This window comes from Trachurus japonicus, chromosome 15 (assembly GCF_045865225.1).
Source record: "Trachurus japonicus isolate A0001 chromosome 15, Traja_1.0".
Taxonomy (NCBI): Eukaryota; Metazoa; Chordata; class Actinopteri; order Carangiformes; family Carangidae; genus Trachurus; species Trachurus japonicus.
In genome coordinates this window covers 29,500,185-29,518,527 of record NC_140921.1, presented here as the reverse complement: position 1 = coordinate 29,518,527, position 18,343 = coordinate 29,500,185, and the positions used below count along the sequence as shown (strand labels likewise).

At 43.5% G+C, this 18,343-nt stretch overlaps 2 protein-coding genes across 2 annotated transcripts in view; one reads left to right on the top strand and one right to left on the bottom strand.

The window, feature by feature from the left end:
* The window catches only part of nvl (nuclear VCP like), a 36,014-nt gene extending 29,029 nt beyond the window's left edge, over positions 1 to 6,985 (bottom strand). Inside the window, exons 1-6 of the mRNA XM_085800944.1 lie at positions 6,901 to 6,985; positions 6,121 to 6,193; positions 5,629 to 5,699; positions 4,675 to 4,727; positions 4,501 to 4,591; positions 2,377 to 2,437 (exon numbers count right to left, since the gene is read on the bottom strand). Of these exons, the coding sequence (XP_085657070.1) occupies positions 2,377 to 2,437; positions 4,501 to 4,591; positions 4,675 to 4,727; positions 5,629 to 5,699; positions 6,121 to 6,177 (333 nt within the window). The 5' untranslated portion in view covers positions 6,178 to 6,193; positions 6,901 to 6,985. The remainder of the gene's footprint in view (positions 1 to 2,376; positions 2,438 to 4,500; positions 4,592 to 4,674; positions 4,728 to 5,628; positions 5,700 to 6,120; positions 6,194 to 6,900) is intronic.
* Positions 6,986 to 7,766: 781 nt separating this feature from the next.
* Positions 7,767 to 16,969, top strand: LOC146973905 (uncharacterized). Its single transcript, XM_085800918.1, has 6 exons — positions 7,767 to 8,126; positions 9,415 to 9,524; positions 9,709 to 9,841; positions 11,579 to 11,707; positions 13,803 to 14,304; positions 16,348 to 16,969. Exons 1-6 carry the CDS (start codon positions 7,782 to 7,784, stop codon positions 16,770 to 16,772), a joined length of 1,644 nt encoding a protein of 547 aa, XP_085657044.1. The 5' UTR covers positions 7,767 to 7,781; the 3' UTR covers positions 16,773 to 16,969.
* Positions 16,970 to 18,343: the final 1,374 nt, after the last annotated feature.

The window sequence follows — 18,343 nt, the reverse complement described above, 5'->3', positions numbered from 1 at the left end:
TCACTTCTCCTTACTGGTACCTTGTGATTGTGACTATACCCGCAGATCTCCGTTACAGATATATGTATATGCATGTATGTATATACACACACATGCATACATACATGCATATACATATATGAATATTATATTTATCTATAAGATAATACTCAATTGGAGCTGTCTTGTCAATTTCATTTGTTGTTCTGTCAGAGTTATCTTGTCAGTTATTTTTGTGATTAGTTGTTCAGTTTAGTGTGAATGTGTATTCTTAATTGTCATAATATAATTTGTGTAGACCCCAGGAAGAATACAGTGCCGAAGCGGAAGCAGGAAGTAACGTCGCCATGGGACCTCAACTCAGAAAAAGTCTCCATGTAAATGAACGGGAGTCAAAGTTTTATTTTGTGATCCGATTGAATTGTGCCATGAGAAAAAACTCTGTCCTCTACCTGTTTAAAACATCACGTTTCATTAAGAGAAATCAGCAGTTTGTTGTAAAAATATTATAAAATAAAATTCCGAAGAATCTGTAACCAGAAAGACTCCAGGGGTCTCATTTATAAAACTGTGCGTGGGATCGTTACTAAAAGGGTACGTACGCCCAAAAGCCAAGTTTTGCGTACGCACACTTGCAAGTAAACTTCCCTTCATAAATCCCAGAGTTCCTACAAGTGTGCGCAGCTGAATCCGCTTCACGTTCCGCCCTGTACACGCCCTGTTTTAACCCTAGATGGTCGATGCAAACCACCACATGAATGTGATCTGCATGTAAATGAGCCTGACGTGCTCTTGTTCTGTCGGTGCTGTGAATCAGCTGCAGGTGTGAAAGTGACAACGTGACGTGTTGCTGCAGCTGTTAACGGCGTCAGCGGCTCAGAGCTCACGCGGTGTTGTTTTGTTGCGCTGCCCTCTCACATGCTGGACCCGGTTCGGCACATAGTTACAACAATGACAACAGTTTTAATCTGAAACCAGTTATTAACCTTCATCATGGTCTCCCTCTCCCTCCTTTCTCCTCCAGCGGTGCCGTGGTGCAGAATTACGCACGGGGCTCACCGCTGTATTATTTACAGTAATTAGACTGATCGATAAAACTTTGAATAATTAGCGGAATCAGTTACATTCTGAGGAATGATCAAACATGACACTTCTCTTGATAACAAGAAAACAGAATGTAACAATTGTGCGAACGATTACTGGATTTTTTTCCCCCCAGGGTTTGAGATTGAATTGACTCTCGATCATATGTTCACAGTATCATAGGAACATATAGTTATTTACACCATGTATTTATCCCATGCAGCAGCGCCTCCTCTCCTCCTCCTGCGCTCTGGGAGTGGACAATATGACGGAGAGATGGTGGTGATTAAATATAGAGAAGGAATTTTGATTTTGAATTTTAAGTTACAGTAGATTCAAAGAAGATGTTTCTGAAACACCAGTCCGATGCAAAATAAGGGCGCTGTTGAATTAAATCACCGTGGCAACATGGATCTAACGCATACGGGTTGAAATTAAATGTGTGACGGCCGATAATAAAAACATAATCGTTCTTCTCACTCATCATTTCCTGAGTCTGACTTCAGTTCACCACCACACCGTCTGTGTCGCCAATTCCCCTTTTCCTCCAAACCATGCGTACGCCTGGCTCAGAGTTTGCTTAGAGCTGCGCACATTCTCCCGTCAAGTTAGTTTTTTATAGATCACAACCTTGGCGTGAAAAGTCACGTACGCCACTTTCAGCCCCGTTTTGTGCGTACGCAACGGTTATAAATGAGACCGGTCACCACATGCCGCCCTTTCCCGTGTCAGTTGGTGACGTATTTTTTGTGGGACACAGATCTGTAGTCTTAGAGCGGTTGTCACACAAAATACATTCTTCTGTTGCCGTTTTACGATAAACCGCTGATTTCTCTTTATGAAACGTGATGTTTTAAACAGGTAGAGGACAGAGTTTTTTCTCATGGCACAATTCAATCAGATCATGAAATAAAACTTTGACTCCCGTTCACTTACATGGAGACTATTTCCGAGTTGAGGTCCCATGGCGCCGTTACTTCCTGCTTCCGCTTTGGCACTCTATACCCGCAGACCTCCGTCACACATATATGTATATGTACTGTATGTATACACACACATGCATATATATGAATATTATATTTATCTATAAGATAATACTCAATTGGAGCTGTCTTGTCAATTTCATTTGTGTTACCTTGTCAGTTATTTTTGTGATTAGTTGTTCAGTTTAGTGTGAATGTGTATTCTTTATTGTCATTATATAATTTGTGTAGACCCCAGGAAGAATAGCAGATGCTATGAAGAAGCTAATGGGGGTCCTAACAAACAAACAAACAAGCAACAGGGGACAAGTTATCAGCTATCATGTCTTACTGTGTTCTCCAGGACGTGGTCGTCACTGTCAGAGGACTCCCCTGAGCTGCTGCTGCCGTCACTGCAGGGACACACACACAGTAATGAGGGACTGACTGCACATTAGGGTGCATCAAATTTGAATGGGAATTTTTAATTTCAAAATATCAATTTGGCTGGCAATGCATTTTGTTCCAATTAACATAAAAATGACTTTTGCAAAGTTTTGAGGAAATCCATTGAGATTTAGGGGTGCCACCTAACAAAAAAAAAAGTGCAATTTTTCGAAAATCTGATTGACAAAAAATTGACACGGAAATGTTGATTACATTGAACTTTTATACAGTAACATGTTCTATAGGGCTATCAAAGTAAAATTAGTTTGTCTGCCCTTTGGGCAACTTGGGCATTTCTCAGAATTCAACTTTCAAAATTCTCCATTCATTTTTCCTATAGACAAAATGAATGGCGGTCAATGGGACATGTTTACGTGGTCTTACCCTGAGTTTTGTGCAGCAGCGATGGATGTCGGACACACATATAAAGTTTAATTGACTTTACTGTTAAACACAAGGGGCAATACTGTCACACTTAAAGGGATAGTTCAACATTTTGGCAAATTGTCCCATTGACATAATCCCTATAGTCATAGCAGTAGGTTCGTTACCTTTATTTGTCGATGCAAGCTGTTTTTAGAACGGTGGAGCAGAGCCGTGAGCTGCTCAGAGCTACGCTACGGAGGCTAATGGGATTTCTTGCTTTCCCTCATCAAACTCATCAAATACACAATCCAACAACTCCAAAACGCTCTGGTGGACAAGTTGTGACCTGCACATTCACCTAATAACAGAACGTCACCAGACAGAGTTGTTTTCGAGGCAAATAGACAGCTTGCCGGAAAACTGCCCCTGCCGGGAACGCGCATCATCTGCTTTGCATGAATTTACCTCGAAAACAACTCCGCCTTATAACGTTCCATTATTATCTCATAGTGTGGTGAATGTGCAGGTCACAACTTGTCCACCAGAGCGTTGTGGAGTTGTTGGATTGTGTATTTGATGAGTTTGATGAGGGAAACCAAGAAATCCCATTAGCCTCCATAGCGTAGCTCTGAGCAGCTCACGGCTCTGCTCCGCCGTTCTAAAAATAGCTCGCACCGACATATAAAGGTAACGAACCTACTGCTATGACTAGGCTATAGGGATTATGGCAATGTGCCAATTTGCCAAAATGTTGAACTGTCCTTTTAAAAGAACAAACACTCTCTAGTGGCTAACTCACTGGCAACTCACAGGGCCTAATGATAAGAGCTGACATTAACTAAACTTCAATCTTAAAGGAACTTGGTGCAAGATTTGTGGAGAAATACACATGTTGTTAATGCTAATGGGTGATGAAGCCTTCAAAACCAAAAAGAATGACCCCGTTGCCTTGAACAGGCTGTGTGCTGCATAATGCACTGCAATTCGGGGCTTTCATAAGTCTCAAATTTTAGCTGTAGGCTAGTCTAACTTCATCATTCGGCTACAATGATAACTTACCATTACATCACTAGCCTAACAGATGTGCTCGCAAATATATTTAAAATGTTTATTTAACAACTACAATGCTACTCTCAATAGACATGAGACATCAATACTCTAAATATGATATTGTCTACTCTAGAATACTGTTGATGTTAAGCTTAATAGCTTAGCTAACATAGCTAGACTGTGGTTAGCAAACTGTTGCTATTTAACGTTAGCCAGATGTAATGGGCACCAAATACCCATATAATATATATATATATAAATACAAATATACAAAAGACACAACTACATATATGGTAGTAATATGTAATAAGAGTATACCCAACACAAAAACATAAAGATCAACTCAATTTTCTTGAGCTGGAGTCTTTTTTACATCAGAGCTCTATGGCGATCATTGAGCACTGGGTTTACCACTTTATCCAACAAAAACAGATGTGCCTAAATCATCATGTATTGGAAATATATTTTGCATGTGTTGTTTCTACATATATTGGAACACTTTTAGCACCCAGCCATATCAAAATTCAAGAATTGTGTTTTTTGATGCACCCTACTGCACATTCACAGAGACAGTGAGCGCAGCAGAGACAGAGAAACAGAGTGAGTCCTGTACCCGCCGTCACCGTGGCTGTGCTTGGCTCTCTTAGCCAGGTGTTTGCTCTCCAGAGGACTCAGGTCTGAGTCCTTCATGATGACGTCATACACTGGGAGGAGAGGACCGACAGTCAGGACAAAGCAGCAGGAGACTTATACTCAATACTGAGCTTCCATGTTGTTTCCATCTTACCTTTCTCCACCTGAATCCTGAAAGCAATCTTGTTTCTTCTGCCATACTCCAGTCTGAACACACAACAGAATCTTTATTACCAACATTAAGAAGCATTTCAATGTGCTATAAACTGATAAAATACATGGACATGGAGCAGGAGGAGGAGTCCTGAGCTGACTTTATTTATTCTAATAAATATTCTTTCACCATCTCTTAAAGGGATAGTTCAACATTTTGAAAACTGGCCCATTGCCATAATCCCTATAGTCACAGCAGTAGGTTCGTTACCTTTAATTGTCGCTGCAAAAGCTATTTTTAGAACGGCAGAGCAGAGCTGTGAGCTGCTCAGAGCTACGCTACAGAGGTTAATGGAATTTCTTGGTTTCCCTCATCAAACTCATCAAATACACAATCCAACAACTCCAAAACGCTCTGGTGGACAAGTTGTGACCTGCACATTCACCACACTATGAGATAATAACACAACGTTACCACACAGAGTTGTTTTAAAGGGAAATACAGAGACTGCTTGATGAAAAACTGCCCCCGGCATGAATTTCCCTCTACAACAACTCTGTGTGGTAACGTTCCGTTATTATCTCATAGCGTGGTGAATGTGCAGCTCACAACTTGTCCACCAGAGCGTTTTGGAGTTGTTGGATTGTGTATTTGATGAGTTTGATGAGAGAAACCAAGAAATTCCTTTAGCCTCCATAGTGTAGCTCTGAGCAGCTTGTGGCTCTGCTCCGCCGTTCTAAAAATAGCTTGCACCGACAATTAAAGGTAACAAATCTACTCCTGACACTATAGGGATTATGGCAATGGCCAATTTGCCAAAATGTTGAACTATCCCTTCAAACAGTTTAAACTAGTCCTGAAGGTAGAAGTCTGAATTGGTTGTGTTAAGTGTGTGTGTGTGTGTGTGTGTGTGTGTGTGTGTGTGTGTAGTACTTCTGCTGTGATAAAACTTGCCTGTGCAGTCTCTGCAGCTCCAGGGCCATGGCTGACAGGTCCACATATTCACTCTTGCTGGACTCCAGATACTGAAAACATAAAAATTTAAAAAAATCATCAATTTATTTATCAATTACCAGCTGCCATTGCACAGTTAACAAGGGCTGGAGGATCATTTGAAAGACTGACTTTCATTTCACTTCCGAATGTGAAGTGAATTCTTCCAAATATGACAAACCTGCATTTTTTGGGACATGACGTGGACAAAAAAGAATGTGTGAGTTTATGGCAGTAACTTGCCTGAAATCAGCAAAAATTACTGGTATGGTCCTTTAACAAGATCATTCAATAACCTTCTTTATGCAATCTATGTCAATAACCAATAAATAATACTGTACAACACATGAAGTTGTTACAAAGTGAGATCCTGTGTTTGTCACTCCCAGGACAGTTCCCACACTCCTCCATGTTACATTATGACCCAGACTGACTGAGGAAACGTGTAGCTACCTGCTCCACTCGCTGTTTGAGCCGGCCGTCCACCCAGCCTCCACCTCGGTTCTTCATGTCTGAGTCTCTGAGTCTGCAGCAGGACACGGACACACAACAAGCAACAGGCAGATAGATCATCTACAGCTGCACAACAACTTAATACTGAGGTCAAAATAATTACCATTTCCTCTATACAGCATGATGGTAGTGGATGAACATTGTAATCTATGCAGTTTCCTATTGCGTATTTAAAAAAAACAACCAATCAGGAACCTGGAAGAGGTTTATTAGCATTGGAAATGTTCTGAACTAAAGTTACACTCATTTTTCCAGCACTGTCAGAAAAACTCTATGGTAGTGAATCAGTGAGCTGAGCTGAGGATAGGCCTACTTGATCACTTATCACTGTAATGTTACAGTGACAATAGAGGTTTTCTATAGAGGAAGTTACCTGTTGAGCCTGTGATCTGTTGGTATCCTCAGTCATTAGGCTACTGTTTTATTATTACGGGATTGAATCATTGTTAAAAAAACAACAACAACAACAACAACAACATGTGAGGACTGTGATCTTATCCTTTCTGACTGAGTGAAAAGTGTCTGAGCAGCATCAGTCCACAACATGTCAGTAACGTTAGCTAACTTACTGAGTGTGAGAACAGACGGGACTCGAACCCACACACACTCTTGTCCAGACCGTATAGTAACACCACAGTGTGTGTGTGTGTGTGTGTGTGTGTGTGTGTGTGTGTGTGTGTGTGTGTGTGTGTGTGTGTGTGTGTGTGTGTAGCTACTCACCTGTTACTCCTGCAGCATCAACTCATCACCAACACACCGGTTAATATCTGGACAGTGTGATCAGACTCCGGCAACGTGACTGCAAAACACTCTGCACGCGACCCGGAAGCAAACACCACTACATCCGGTTGAGCGTTTTCAAAATAAAATGCAGGCTACCCTTAAAGACGGTTTGTAAATCTCTTTGCCTTAGTTTAACCAGAGCCGGTCTACTGGTTTAACATAAACAGACTGTTAGACTTCCTCCTTTTTTGGGAATATCACATTTTCAGATGTTTTAAAATAACATCGTATTATTTAAAAATAGGAAATTCTGTCACATTTAAAAGAATTTACATCTATAAATAGCTACTTTTAGGCTACCCGATTTGAATGGTCTTATTCCTCTGACCTGTAATCTGTTTACTCACTTGTTTCCATTTTCTCTGTATTTATCCTGAATGTCATTTGTGTCTTTTGGCTGGTATAAGATAGTCAATATGAAAATACATTTCAGATTCTTGAAAACATCTTAACATTTTTATTTATTTAGGAAGACATAGGCTATTTAACCTTGTTTAATGACAGATAAATGAGGGGAAGTTACAGTTACAGCCACTGTAATAAAACACTATATTGAGCTACAGTTTTATCATGATGAGTGTGTTTAACTGTTGTAAGTTCATTCTCTCCCTGTATGTGTTCCAGTCCCAGTATAGCTACTGTAATGTTGAGGGTGAATGACAGTAACCGCTCATGGTTGTTGCTGCTCACTCTCACTTCCTCGTCAGGTTGTTTGACAGCTCCACTTCCTCATTAGTTAGACTGAGATCAACAGTGTGTATGTGTCTGTCTGTGTGTGTGTGTGTGTCTGTCTGTGTGTGATGGTCGGTGACACGGTTATGAAGGACGGTACCGGGGCGGCCGACCAGACGGAGGTCTCCCGCCAGGACCTGTACGGGGACTACGTGGGCTGGTACCGGACAGGGCAGCAGAGTGCGGAGGTTCGGCCGTGCTGCGATGCGCCGCTGCTGGAGAGAGCAGCTCAGTACCTGCGGAGGGAGCCGCAGTCCGCCCAGACCTTCACCGTCTTCCCCTTCTACCAGGCGGTGGCCGGGGACCGCGGAGCCCCCAGGGCGGACTGCAGGACACACCTGTCCGCCTTCATCCAGGCCACCGAGCTGCTGGAGACCCTGTGCGTCAACCTGTTCCTCCAGCCCTGGAAGAAGGAGTTCAAGACCCTGAAGGTGGCACTGCCCTTCTTTCTTTCTTTCTTTCTTTCTTTCTTTCTTTCTTTCTTTCTTTCTTTCTTTCTTTCTTTCTTTCTTTCTTTCTGTAGCCTAATTCTTTCTTTCTTTCTTTCTTTCTGTAGTATTTCTTCTTTCTTTCAAAAATACAGTCACACAATCTTTATGGTTTCTATATTGATTATGCAGGGCCGTTGCTAGGAATTCTGGGCCCCCTGAAAGAATACTAAAGTGGGCCCCTACCCCTGACTTTTCCACTTTTTCTTTTCTTAGACTACGTATGTATTATCATGCTTTGTTTTGATGCTAATGCAGCATTACTGTGAGTATTAGTCAGGGTCTTATGCAGAATAATTCAGTCATAAAGATTAGACTACTGGGGTTTTTTGTGGGCCCTACTGGGCGCTGGGCCCCTGGAATTAGCATCACCTTTCTCCCCTATACAACGGCCCTGGGCCTGCATGTAAATTCACTCATAACTTTACTAAGAGCAGGTTTTGTGTTATCCACTCTTGAATAGGTGCTGTAATGTTCCCGTCCCTGTGTCTTATTTTATGACAGGTCTCAGTCTGTGTTTTGATTTCTGTTGTTTACATTATAAATCAGTCAGTTTGACCCTGGAGCTCACGTCTCTGTAGCCTATCATCTGACCCCTGGACTGGCAGTAAAACACTTTCTCTTTCTCTTTCCCTCCGTCATTTTCTCTAAACGTTACTGCCCACACACAGAAGGACGAAACCATGACTGGATTAACTTGTTAGGGGGCTTCCCAACCTCCACCAGCCAGCCAGTCATTCAAACTAGATGAAGATCAGGTGGTGATAGTAGCCTAAGTGGGTAGTTTAGCGAGGTCTCCTTCTGTACAGGGTGGTTTAACTTTGGCATGATAAACTTCAGTGATAGTTCCAGATGACTTCCAGTTCCTGTTTGTGTGTAGGACGTGGTAGAGGAAACACCTGAAAACTAGAGCGATTGAACACACACATACACAAAGGCCTAGGCCCATATATATAGACAGTTCTGTCACTACACCTTTTGTTTATGTATGCCTTTTCTGTATGCTGCATTGCATGATGGGAGTTTTTAGTCTGCATACTTACTATTTTAAGTATTTTACTTTTACACAGTTGAACTGTGTCTAAGGTTAGTACAGCTGTCTCAGGAACATCGTTTTTCCACTAGAGAGCTGCCATACATACTAACCTAATCTCTAAAATGTCCCACTTAGATAAAATACATTTTTAATGTAGTAACAGATGATGTGTGTTTCTGTCTGTGTCTCCTCCAGACTTTCACAGGTCCCTTTGTTTACCGCCTGCTGCCAGTTCTCAGCAGCTCCACCCTCCAGTCCGTCCTGGCATCTATTGGCTACCTGCCCCACACCGACGCCTCGCAAAGGTACAGAGCAAGGAGGACAAGAACCGTCTAGACACACAGGCGCCTCCTCTAGGCATCTGAACTTAAATCAGGTGCTTGGAGTGTGTTTTGAAGCTGCCCCCACACTCTGGATTTAAAGCTTTCAAGTCCACTCTTCATCATGTTTTGTCCTCAGTTGTCCTCTTTACTGTTTGATGAATTGCAGCGAGTTTCGACTCAGTGAGGAAGCCGACCCAGACGGAGCCATGCTGGTGGGCTTCGAGCTGCTGCTGGCCAGGGTGGAGTGTTACCGGCTTCTGGAGCAGCTGGACCCAGATCAGCTGGGACCTCAGCCACAGGTGAGAGCAGAGACCAGGGCAGCCGGCTGAGCAGCTCATACCAGACACTTCTGACAGTGGAGCTGAGAGGTCGACACTCTGCAACTTAGATCAACCTCTGATAAAAAAAAAAGTGTTGTGTGTCTGCAGTGTTTGTTTACATGTGTTTTTTTTTTTTTAAGTTGCAGTGTGCTGAGCTCTCAGTTACACCACAATCAATGTGCAGTAGCATGCAAAAGTTTGGGCATAAATTTCTGTTTATGTGAACAGTTCAGCAAGTGACAGATGAAATGATCTCCAAAAGGCAGACGACACATTACCTTTACATTTTAAACAATATACTTCATTGTCATCATTTTCAAATGACAGAAAAGGAAAAGGGCCCTCAGCAGAGGTTTGGCCACCCTGCATAGTAGTACCTAGTAGCCCCCCCACCCTGGAAACTATCACAGTGTGCAAATAGTAAATATCTTGTCTGATACCTTGGTCAAAGTTATCTGAGAGCTCAAGTCTCCTGGGTTTCCTATTCTATTACAGGCTGCTGCTTTGTTTCTCTTTATCACTCTAAAACTGTAGAAAACTAAAATAATACACTGATGTTGTTTAAAATATTGCAAAAGAGTCTTTCATGTTTAACTTTATGTCTTTTGGAGATTTCATCTTCCACTTGCTTAAAGGGATAGTTCAACATTTAGGCAAATTTGCAGATTTTCATAATCCCTAAATTCATTACCTTAAATTGTCGGTGCAAGCTGTTTTTAGATCGGCGGGGCAGAGAAGCGAGTGGCTTAGCTAAGGCAACGGAGGCGCACGGTACTTTCGCCTTTCCCTCATCAAACCCATCAAATACACAATCCAACAACTCCCAAACGCTCTTGTGGACAAGTTGTGACCTTCACATTCACCACGCTATGAGATAATAATATAACATTATGGAACAGAGTTGTTTTCGATGCAAATGCAAAGCTGGAACTACATTCCAGACACGGCTGCTGGGCGGAGTGATTTCAAAAGCGCAAATAGTTCCGAGCATTTGCTTCATGTGTCATAATGTTACGCAATTATGCGTTATTATTTCATAGCGTGGTGAATGTGCAGGTCACAACTTGTCCACGAGAGCGTTTTGGAGTTGTTGGATTGTGTATTTGATGAGTTTGATGAGGGAAACCAAGAAATTCCCTTAGCCTCCATAGCATAGCCCTGAGCAGCTCACGGCTCTGCTCCGCCGATCTAAAAACAGCTTGCACCGACAATTAAAGGTAACGAACCTACTGCTATGACTATAGGGATTATGGCAATAAAATGTTGAACTATCCCTTTAATTGTTCACGTTAACAGATATTTTGACCAGGGGTGCCCAAACTTTTGCACGCCACTGTATCTAGAAGTCATTCTGCGATTGAATCATCTTTCAAATGTTTCTGATGGCTCTACATCTGCCTGCTGCATTCTCAACCCCTACACATCAGGCTTAAAAAAAGGAACAAAGAAAAGAAAGTAAGTTGCACAAAACAGAGACAAGGCCAAGGTCAATCAATAAAAAATGAAAGAGAGAGGAATGTAGTATGATAATAGTGAAGGACATTCTGCCTTGAGCAATAGTTGAGCTCATAGTGTAAGTGTGCAGCTCATGACCATGAAATAGAAACATCACTGATGGGATACAGCACATGTGAATGAATGGCAGCCATGTGGTGAATGGTCACTATAACTGGGTCTCTGTGGCCTCATGTGACAGCTGTGATCTTACCGCTGCAGGAGTGGCTGGAGCTTCTGCAGAGGAGAGTGGGGCCTTCAAAACCAGAGCCAGAGCCTCCGGGAAAGAAAACAACCACAGAGCGAAAGGAAGAGGAGAAGACGAAGGAGGAGGAGGCAGATAAGAAAGAGGTAGGACAGAGAGAAGAGGGTCAGGGGGCAGAGGTCATCTTTTCATACACAGCAGGTCTTATAAATAACAAGATTAGAGAGACCCAGCCACCATGAGTAAACAAACACATGGAGACAGTGACAAGGAGAAAAGGTAGCGTGGTACAAGATTCACACAGATGGAAAGTAATGATGATAAAACTGAGGCAGCGGTAGAATTAGAACAGGAGCAAAGCCTGAGAGAGGAAAAGAAGAAGGAGCAAATTGACAATTTCGGTGTAAATATGAGTTTTACAGTTTTTCTCACTGGGCTTTATGCACAGCTCCACTACTTCCTGAAATAAGCCACACCTCACAACAATGGTCAGACACCCCTGGATTAATCAGTTGGTCCAATAATGTAAGACAGGAAATAAAGGAGCTGTCTTATTTCAGGAAGTAGTGGAGCTGTGCATAAAGCCCATTGGTTTGTCTTATTAGTTGAATACAAATGTTTTCTGCACTGATTTTTCAAAAGATATTTTTTGGGTGGTTTTTTTTGCCTTTATTTCGTCTCGGTCAAGAGTTAAACCGGCGATCAGCGTTTCAGGCATATGCCCACACGGGGATGTGCTCTCTCTGCACTCTTTTGCACTCATGTACCAAACAATGCAATTTTTTGGATAACTTTATTAAATGTGTTTTCCATAATATAGACATAAGCTTACATACATACAAACAAATCAACTCTCCTAAACATAATCCCATACTAGAACCTTCCCCTACGCTCTCCCGTATACCCTCCCTTGGGCCCAAGAGTGCAAAAAAATAAATAAATAAAGGATCCAATGCTGCAGAAGTGTAACATCAATGGGCTAGTCAGACAGGTTGACTAGAGAAAGCATTTAGATAACATGATTAGAGATTTAACTTCTTCACATACAATGCAATTTGTTTAAATGAATGAGAAATTGAACTTAATATTTTGACAAATGTGTTTCTTATTTGAGAGTTGAGCTGAAGCAAATGAGGAAAACCTGTACGTTTGGATTTGGAAGGAAAACTGTGTGAGGACACATAGCATGGAGCATCAGGTTCAGGACAGATAGGAAGGAGGAGCCCATTCAGAAAGTTATGGTTATGTACTTTCGTTTTTGGCATGCTGTTGTGTGACAGTAGTAGATTTTAGTTGTGCTGCTGTGATCAGTTGTTCAAAACAGACCACCATTGTACAACCCAGGCTGATGCAGTCAGAGGTGAAGTGTTGTGTTGTAGTAACATGTACAGAGTTCTAACACTGGAGGGAGCCAGATAGATGCTGAGCAGACAGTCAGCACTGACTCCAGGAAGGTCTTTCATTGTCCTTCATTACCACAGGTTGTTCATCAAATGTGAACATCTCTGAGTTTCATATGGTTGATTCAATAATATCTACAGTAGGCTATAATCATTAAAGCCCCAGTATGTAACTTATTTGTCTTTTTATTAGCAAAAATCAAATCTGTCTTTCATAAATCCGTATTTCACTGAAGGTGAATCACAGCTGCATCCAAATGAAAGCTTTCTGGTTCCTTAGAATGAGTTGTTACAAGTCGTTACAAATACATAAGTGAGCGACGCACCGAACCGAGGCGGCCATGTTGCATCGCCATTTTTTACGTTGAGTGGCAGCGGGACCGTAGGTAACCACGGAAACTGAGCGGAGCTGTGGGCTCTGGGAGAAAGTTTTCCACCATCTGGCCGTCGGCAAACCAACCGGATGGTGGGTCAGCTAAACAATACGACATCACCATGACAACATGTTGTCAGGCCTGTATTGTTTTGCCTCGTGCTGGCGGACCACTTGTTTATCCTGTTACATGCAGCGTCTGTTGTCTGTCTGACGTCTGCCCCATTTCACCTGAATGCAACATCAAGAATACGTTCAGATATGCAACCGCACCGCTAGATGGGGGGAATTCCTACAGATTATACCTTTAATCAAGTTCATTTAAATCCCTGTTGTTCCAGAGATCTTAGACGAACCCCACTGGTGTTTTCAGGCTTCATTTTTCTCTCTGATGGATAAAATACATCAACACACACACACGTCCACTGACTGACTCCAGAGGTTAACAGCTCCGTCTCATCTGTGCAGGCCCCTCCTCAGTATTCCGACACCAAGTTTGCAGCGAAGCCCCAGCCCCAGCACCAGCCCCAGCCCCAGCCCCAGCCCAAGCCCCGACAAAACCACTTCTTCATCACGGACCAGTCCATCATGGAGATGCAGAGGACCTACCCCGACCTGGCCTTCAGGGGCCGGCCCCTGGTACCAGACAAACCTCACCTAGCCAACAGCAGCAGGAGCAGCAGCGGTAAAGTGGCTCACGCCGCCGGTCGTAGCTACAGCGACGACAGTAAGGACCCTGAGATCCCCAGAAGAGACGGCAGAGCTGCTGCTGCTGCTGCTGCTGCTGGGGAGCCGTCGGTGGACAGCGGAGCAGGGAGCGGCGGGACGTCCACCACCAACACCAATGCTGATGATGATAAGGTCAGCGGTCCTACGGGCATTCCTCATCATTCCCTCCGCATCACACTGAGAGCTGGATCCCAGGCCGAGCGGGATCTGAAGCCCAGGGAGTCTCAGCAGGCTGCAGCAGGTAACACACACACACACACACACACACACACACACACACACACACACACACACACACACACACACACACACACACACACACACATGCTGCAAAAGTATTCATACCCCTTGGACTTTTCCACGTTTTGTCATGTTACAACCACAAACTTAAAGGGACATTGTGTAAGTTCTCCTGTTATCTATTCATGAGAATAGATTATTTCATTCAAAAGTCTGTTTTTCATGAATCAGTAACCCCCCCATCAACAAAGTGAAGTGTTCCTTTCAGCTCTGAATGAGCCGTTCATATCATTCATATCTCCATGGAGCGGGTAAGCTCGGTACTGCTGCCATGTGGTGTCTCCATGTTTTTACCTTCAGTGGCAGCGTGACGGTAGGTAACCACGGAAACTCAGCGGAGACACCGGAGCTGTCGGCTCAGTCACCGTGGTAACGCAGTGAGGAGGAATGGAGCGTTAAGCCTTGGTTATACTTTCGCCTGGCTCCGTTGGCAGTTGGCGCGCGCACCTCGGCAGAGCGCACAGGCGTTTATACTTGCCGCATTCACCGTTGCAATATTCGTAGCAAAGACAGGGGGCGGTAGATAAAAAAATACAATAGGAAGTAGCAGAAGCAACTAAAAACAGAGAAGAAGTAAGCAGGATTTCTCCTGTAGCTCTACTATTTACCTTAATTAAAAAGCTCTGGTGTAATTGTGACAGTTAACTACATGATTTGAAAACCAACCGTCCTTGCAACATCAGTGTAGTAGTTATATAACGTTATCGATCGCTCCATGTATTGATTTTTCGCCGGCTTGTTGTAAACAGATGCACATGGAGGAGAGGAGGGACCGGATTTGCATAGTTCCTCGAGTTCTGGGTCATTTGATGGTCTTTATAACTTAATAACGAGTTGTACAAATGCTAGAGCGTACCAGCTCAGCCAGTCTTCCCTCAAATTCATCCATTTTGAACCGAGCGACACTCGCGCGGCGCGCGCCAAGTTTCAAAATCCTGGAGGTGCGCGACAGCGCGACGCGACAGCGCGACGCCGTCGCGAGGAGGTGCGCGTTTACGTCATTTGTGGCGCGCGAGCCTCGCGCACTCGCGACTGCGTCGAGCATAAACCAGGCTTTACACTGATGCTGCATTCACCTGCAGTCGGGCAGACGGCCGTCGCTAACAAACCAGATGTCATTTTAGTCACAGAAGTCCAGAGAAAGCCGGTAAAACGTGGGTCAGGTCAACAATACCACATCGCCATGACAACATATTGTCACGTGTATTGTTTTGCCTCGTGCTGACGACCACTTGTTTACACAGAGGCTTGTTTGTTACGTGCAGCGGCTGTCGTCCGTCTGCCGTCTGCCCAATTTCACGTGAATGCAACATGAAACATTTTTCAAGATTGAGTTGCTTGTGATCTACAACCACAACACTAGATGGGAGGAATTCCTACACAATGTACCTTTAAATGGATTTTATTGGGATTTTCTTTGTGGCAGACCAACACAAAGTAGTGGAAGGAAAATGATACATGGTGTTTAAGATTTTGAGAAGTGTAGCGTGCATATGAATCAGACTGCTTGTGTCTAGCAGCTTTGCACATCTACAGCTGCAGTTTTTGCCCATTCTTTACAGAACAGCTCCAGTTGAGTCAGACTGGATGGAGAGAGTCTGTGATCAGCAGTTTTCAAGTCTTGCCACAGATTCTCAGTAGGATTCAGGTCTGGACTTTGACTGGGCCGTTCTAACACATGGATATGCTTTGATGTAAACCAGTCCATTGTAGCTCTGGCTGGATGAATGAATGAATAAAAATGTCATGCCACCATTGTGGCCCATCCCATATGGGATTAAAAGACACATTTACTGACAAAAAAAAAAATCTTCCCTGAGCAGCAGGTATCATGTATCATTTTCCTTCCACTACTTTTTTTGGTCTATGACATAAAATCCCAATAAAATACATTTATGTTTGTGGTTGTAATGTGACAAAATGTGGAAGTTCAGGGGGAATCACTTGTCCACCCTGCAGTTTAAACTGACGTCTATTTGCACAGGCTCAAACAACAAGAGGCCGACCGAGGAGGAGCCTTCCTCCCTGAGCACCGAGGATGAGGAGAGGGATCTGAGAGAGCTGGCGCAGAGGATGGACCAGCTCAGTGTGCAGGAGCAGCCCAGGCAACCGCAGCCCAGGAGGAGAGGGGAGAACAGGAGGAGGGAGGAGAGCGCCAGTAAAGACAAGAGGAGGAAAGAGAGGAAGGAGAGCGCAGACGGAGAGGCGGAGGAGCAGAGGTACAGGAAGCCGGTGATGGAGACGGGTCCGCCGCCGAGCCACGACCTCACCGGGTGCAGCAGGTCGTCTCAGGCTGATCCTGCACTGATGAAGGAGCAGAGGCAGCACACTGTGACGGACTGTGGAGGAGGAGGAGGAGGAGGAGGAGGAGGAGGGGGGGGGGGGGCAGGAGGTAGGAGTAGATGCTGAGATAGTTGCAACAGGCCAAGGAGGAGAGGAAGAGGAGGATGAGCTGCCTCCACAGAGCTTCATCATCTAGCACTGGACTCCTCCGGATGACGTGAGCTCTGCATCGTGCTAAATTAGTTTCTTTTCCTCTGTTAATCTTCATTTATCACGTCAGCTGCAGGTGTGTGTTAAAGGGATAGTTCACCCAAAATTGAATTTTGTTGCCAAAATGAATAATCAGTGTCACAGGAGTGGATGCTTTTTCCAGAATTGACTTTTGACTTAAAAGGATAGTTCACCCAAAATTGAAATTTCACTCATTATCTCCTCCCCCTCATGTGGACTAAGGGCTGGGAGAAGTTTCAGAGTCCTCCGTGGCTTCTCTGAGTTACAGGGGGTCTCGGCGTAGCAGTGCATGTCCATATAACGGTTGCACATGGATACCAACTGTCTTCGTAACAAAAAGACACACCAAAAAACATCCAAATACCTCCATGCTCCTCTTCCCGGTTTGTCACCCCCTGTAACTCAGAGAAGCCACGGAGGACTCTGAAACTTCTCCCAGCCCTTAGTCCACATGAGGGTGAGTAGATAATGAGTGAAATTTCAATTTTGGGTGAACTATCCCTTTAACACACTGTTGTAGCATCTGTGAATGAAAAACAAAAAACTGCCTTCAGTGTTTCTTCATATTGAATTGTATTGAAAAGAAGCCGACTCCAGTACATCTTCATTCACTTGAATGGGGAAGTGGCGTCAGACTTCTTGAGCCAAATATATTAAATGTTAAATTTAGATTTTGGTGTGCTATTACTTTTCTTTACTTTGTTTTTTTTTTATTTTTTTTTATCATGACTTTATTTGAATCAGTCTGTAAATGATGTGAACCAGTTTATAAAGGCAAAGGAGCAGATGTGTTGTAAACTTTACAGCTCTTCTGCTATGACTCATCTTTTGTTCAACGGGTTTTTTCACATAAAATGTGATTAAAAAAAAATTCAAAAACCATCTTTGGAGCTCGTCTATTTCTACTTCATGAGAAATGCAGATGAGGCATTAAGCCCCGCCCACCAGCTGCTCGCTTCAGGTTGACAGGTGAGAGAGCAGAGATGCACTGATGGCAGCTGTTCTCTTGGTTCACTGTAGTTCAAGGAGACTGGTTGTTACACTCGTCATATGTCTTGTATTCTATTGAAGGGTCAGTGAAGAATAAGAGTTGGCAAGATGAGCAATTCAGAAAAAAAAGCATGCATCAGATTTGTTCAAATGTGCGGGGGTCTTTTTATGCCTTTTATCAACAGGACAGTCAGAGAAAGACAGGAGATGGGGAGACAGAGAGAGGGGGAATGACATGCAGCAAAGGGCCACCGGGGGAAACAGGACCGCCTCTGTTTATAATAATAATAATAACTTTATGTATAGTAGCCTACCTTTTAAAAACACAAGTTTACAAAGTGCTTGACAAAAACAACATAGAGATCACAGAAGACAAGTCCCAAACAAGTTCCATAAAACCATAGGAGCAATACAGCAACACAGGCCAAAACAACGGATTGAGACCAGGAGTCAAATTAAAATGCAGGATGCAGTTA

What these genes read in the sequence shown, in the direction of transcription:
- LOC146973905 (XM_085800918.1), top strand. Translation starts at nt 7,782, where the DNA reads ATGAAGGACGGTACCGGGGCGGCCGACCAGACGGAGGTCTCCCGCCAG. An exon ending in AGGAGTTCAAGACCCTGAAG is followed by an intron (nt 8,127 to 9,414) that starts GTGGCACTGCCC and finishes TGTCTCCTCCAG; the next exon opens with ACTTTCACAGGTCCCTTTGT. An exon ending in AGCTGGGACCTCAGCCACAG is followed by an intron (nt 9,842 to 11,578) that starts GTGAGAGCAGAG and finishes TTACCGCTGCAG; the next exon opens with GAGTGGCTGGAGCTTCTGCA.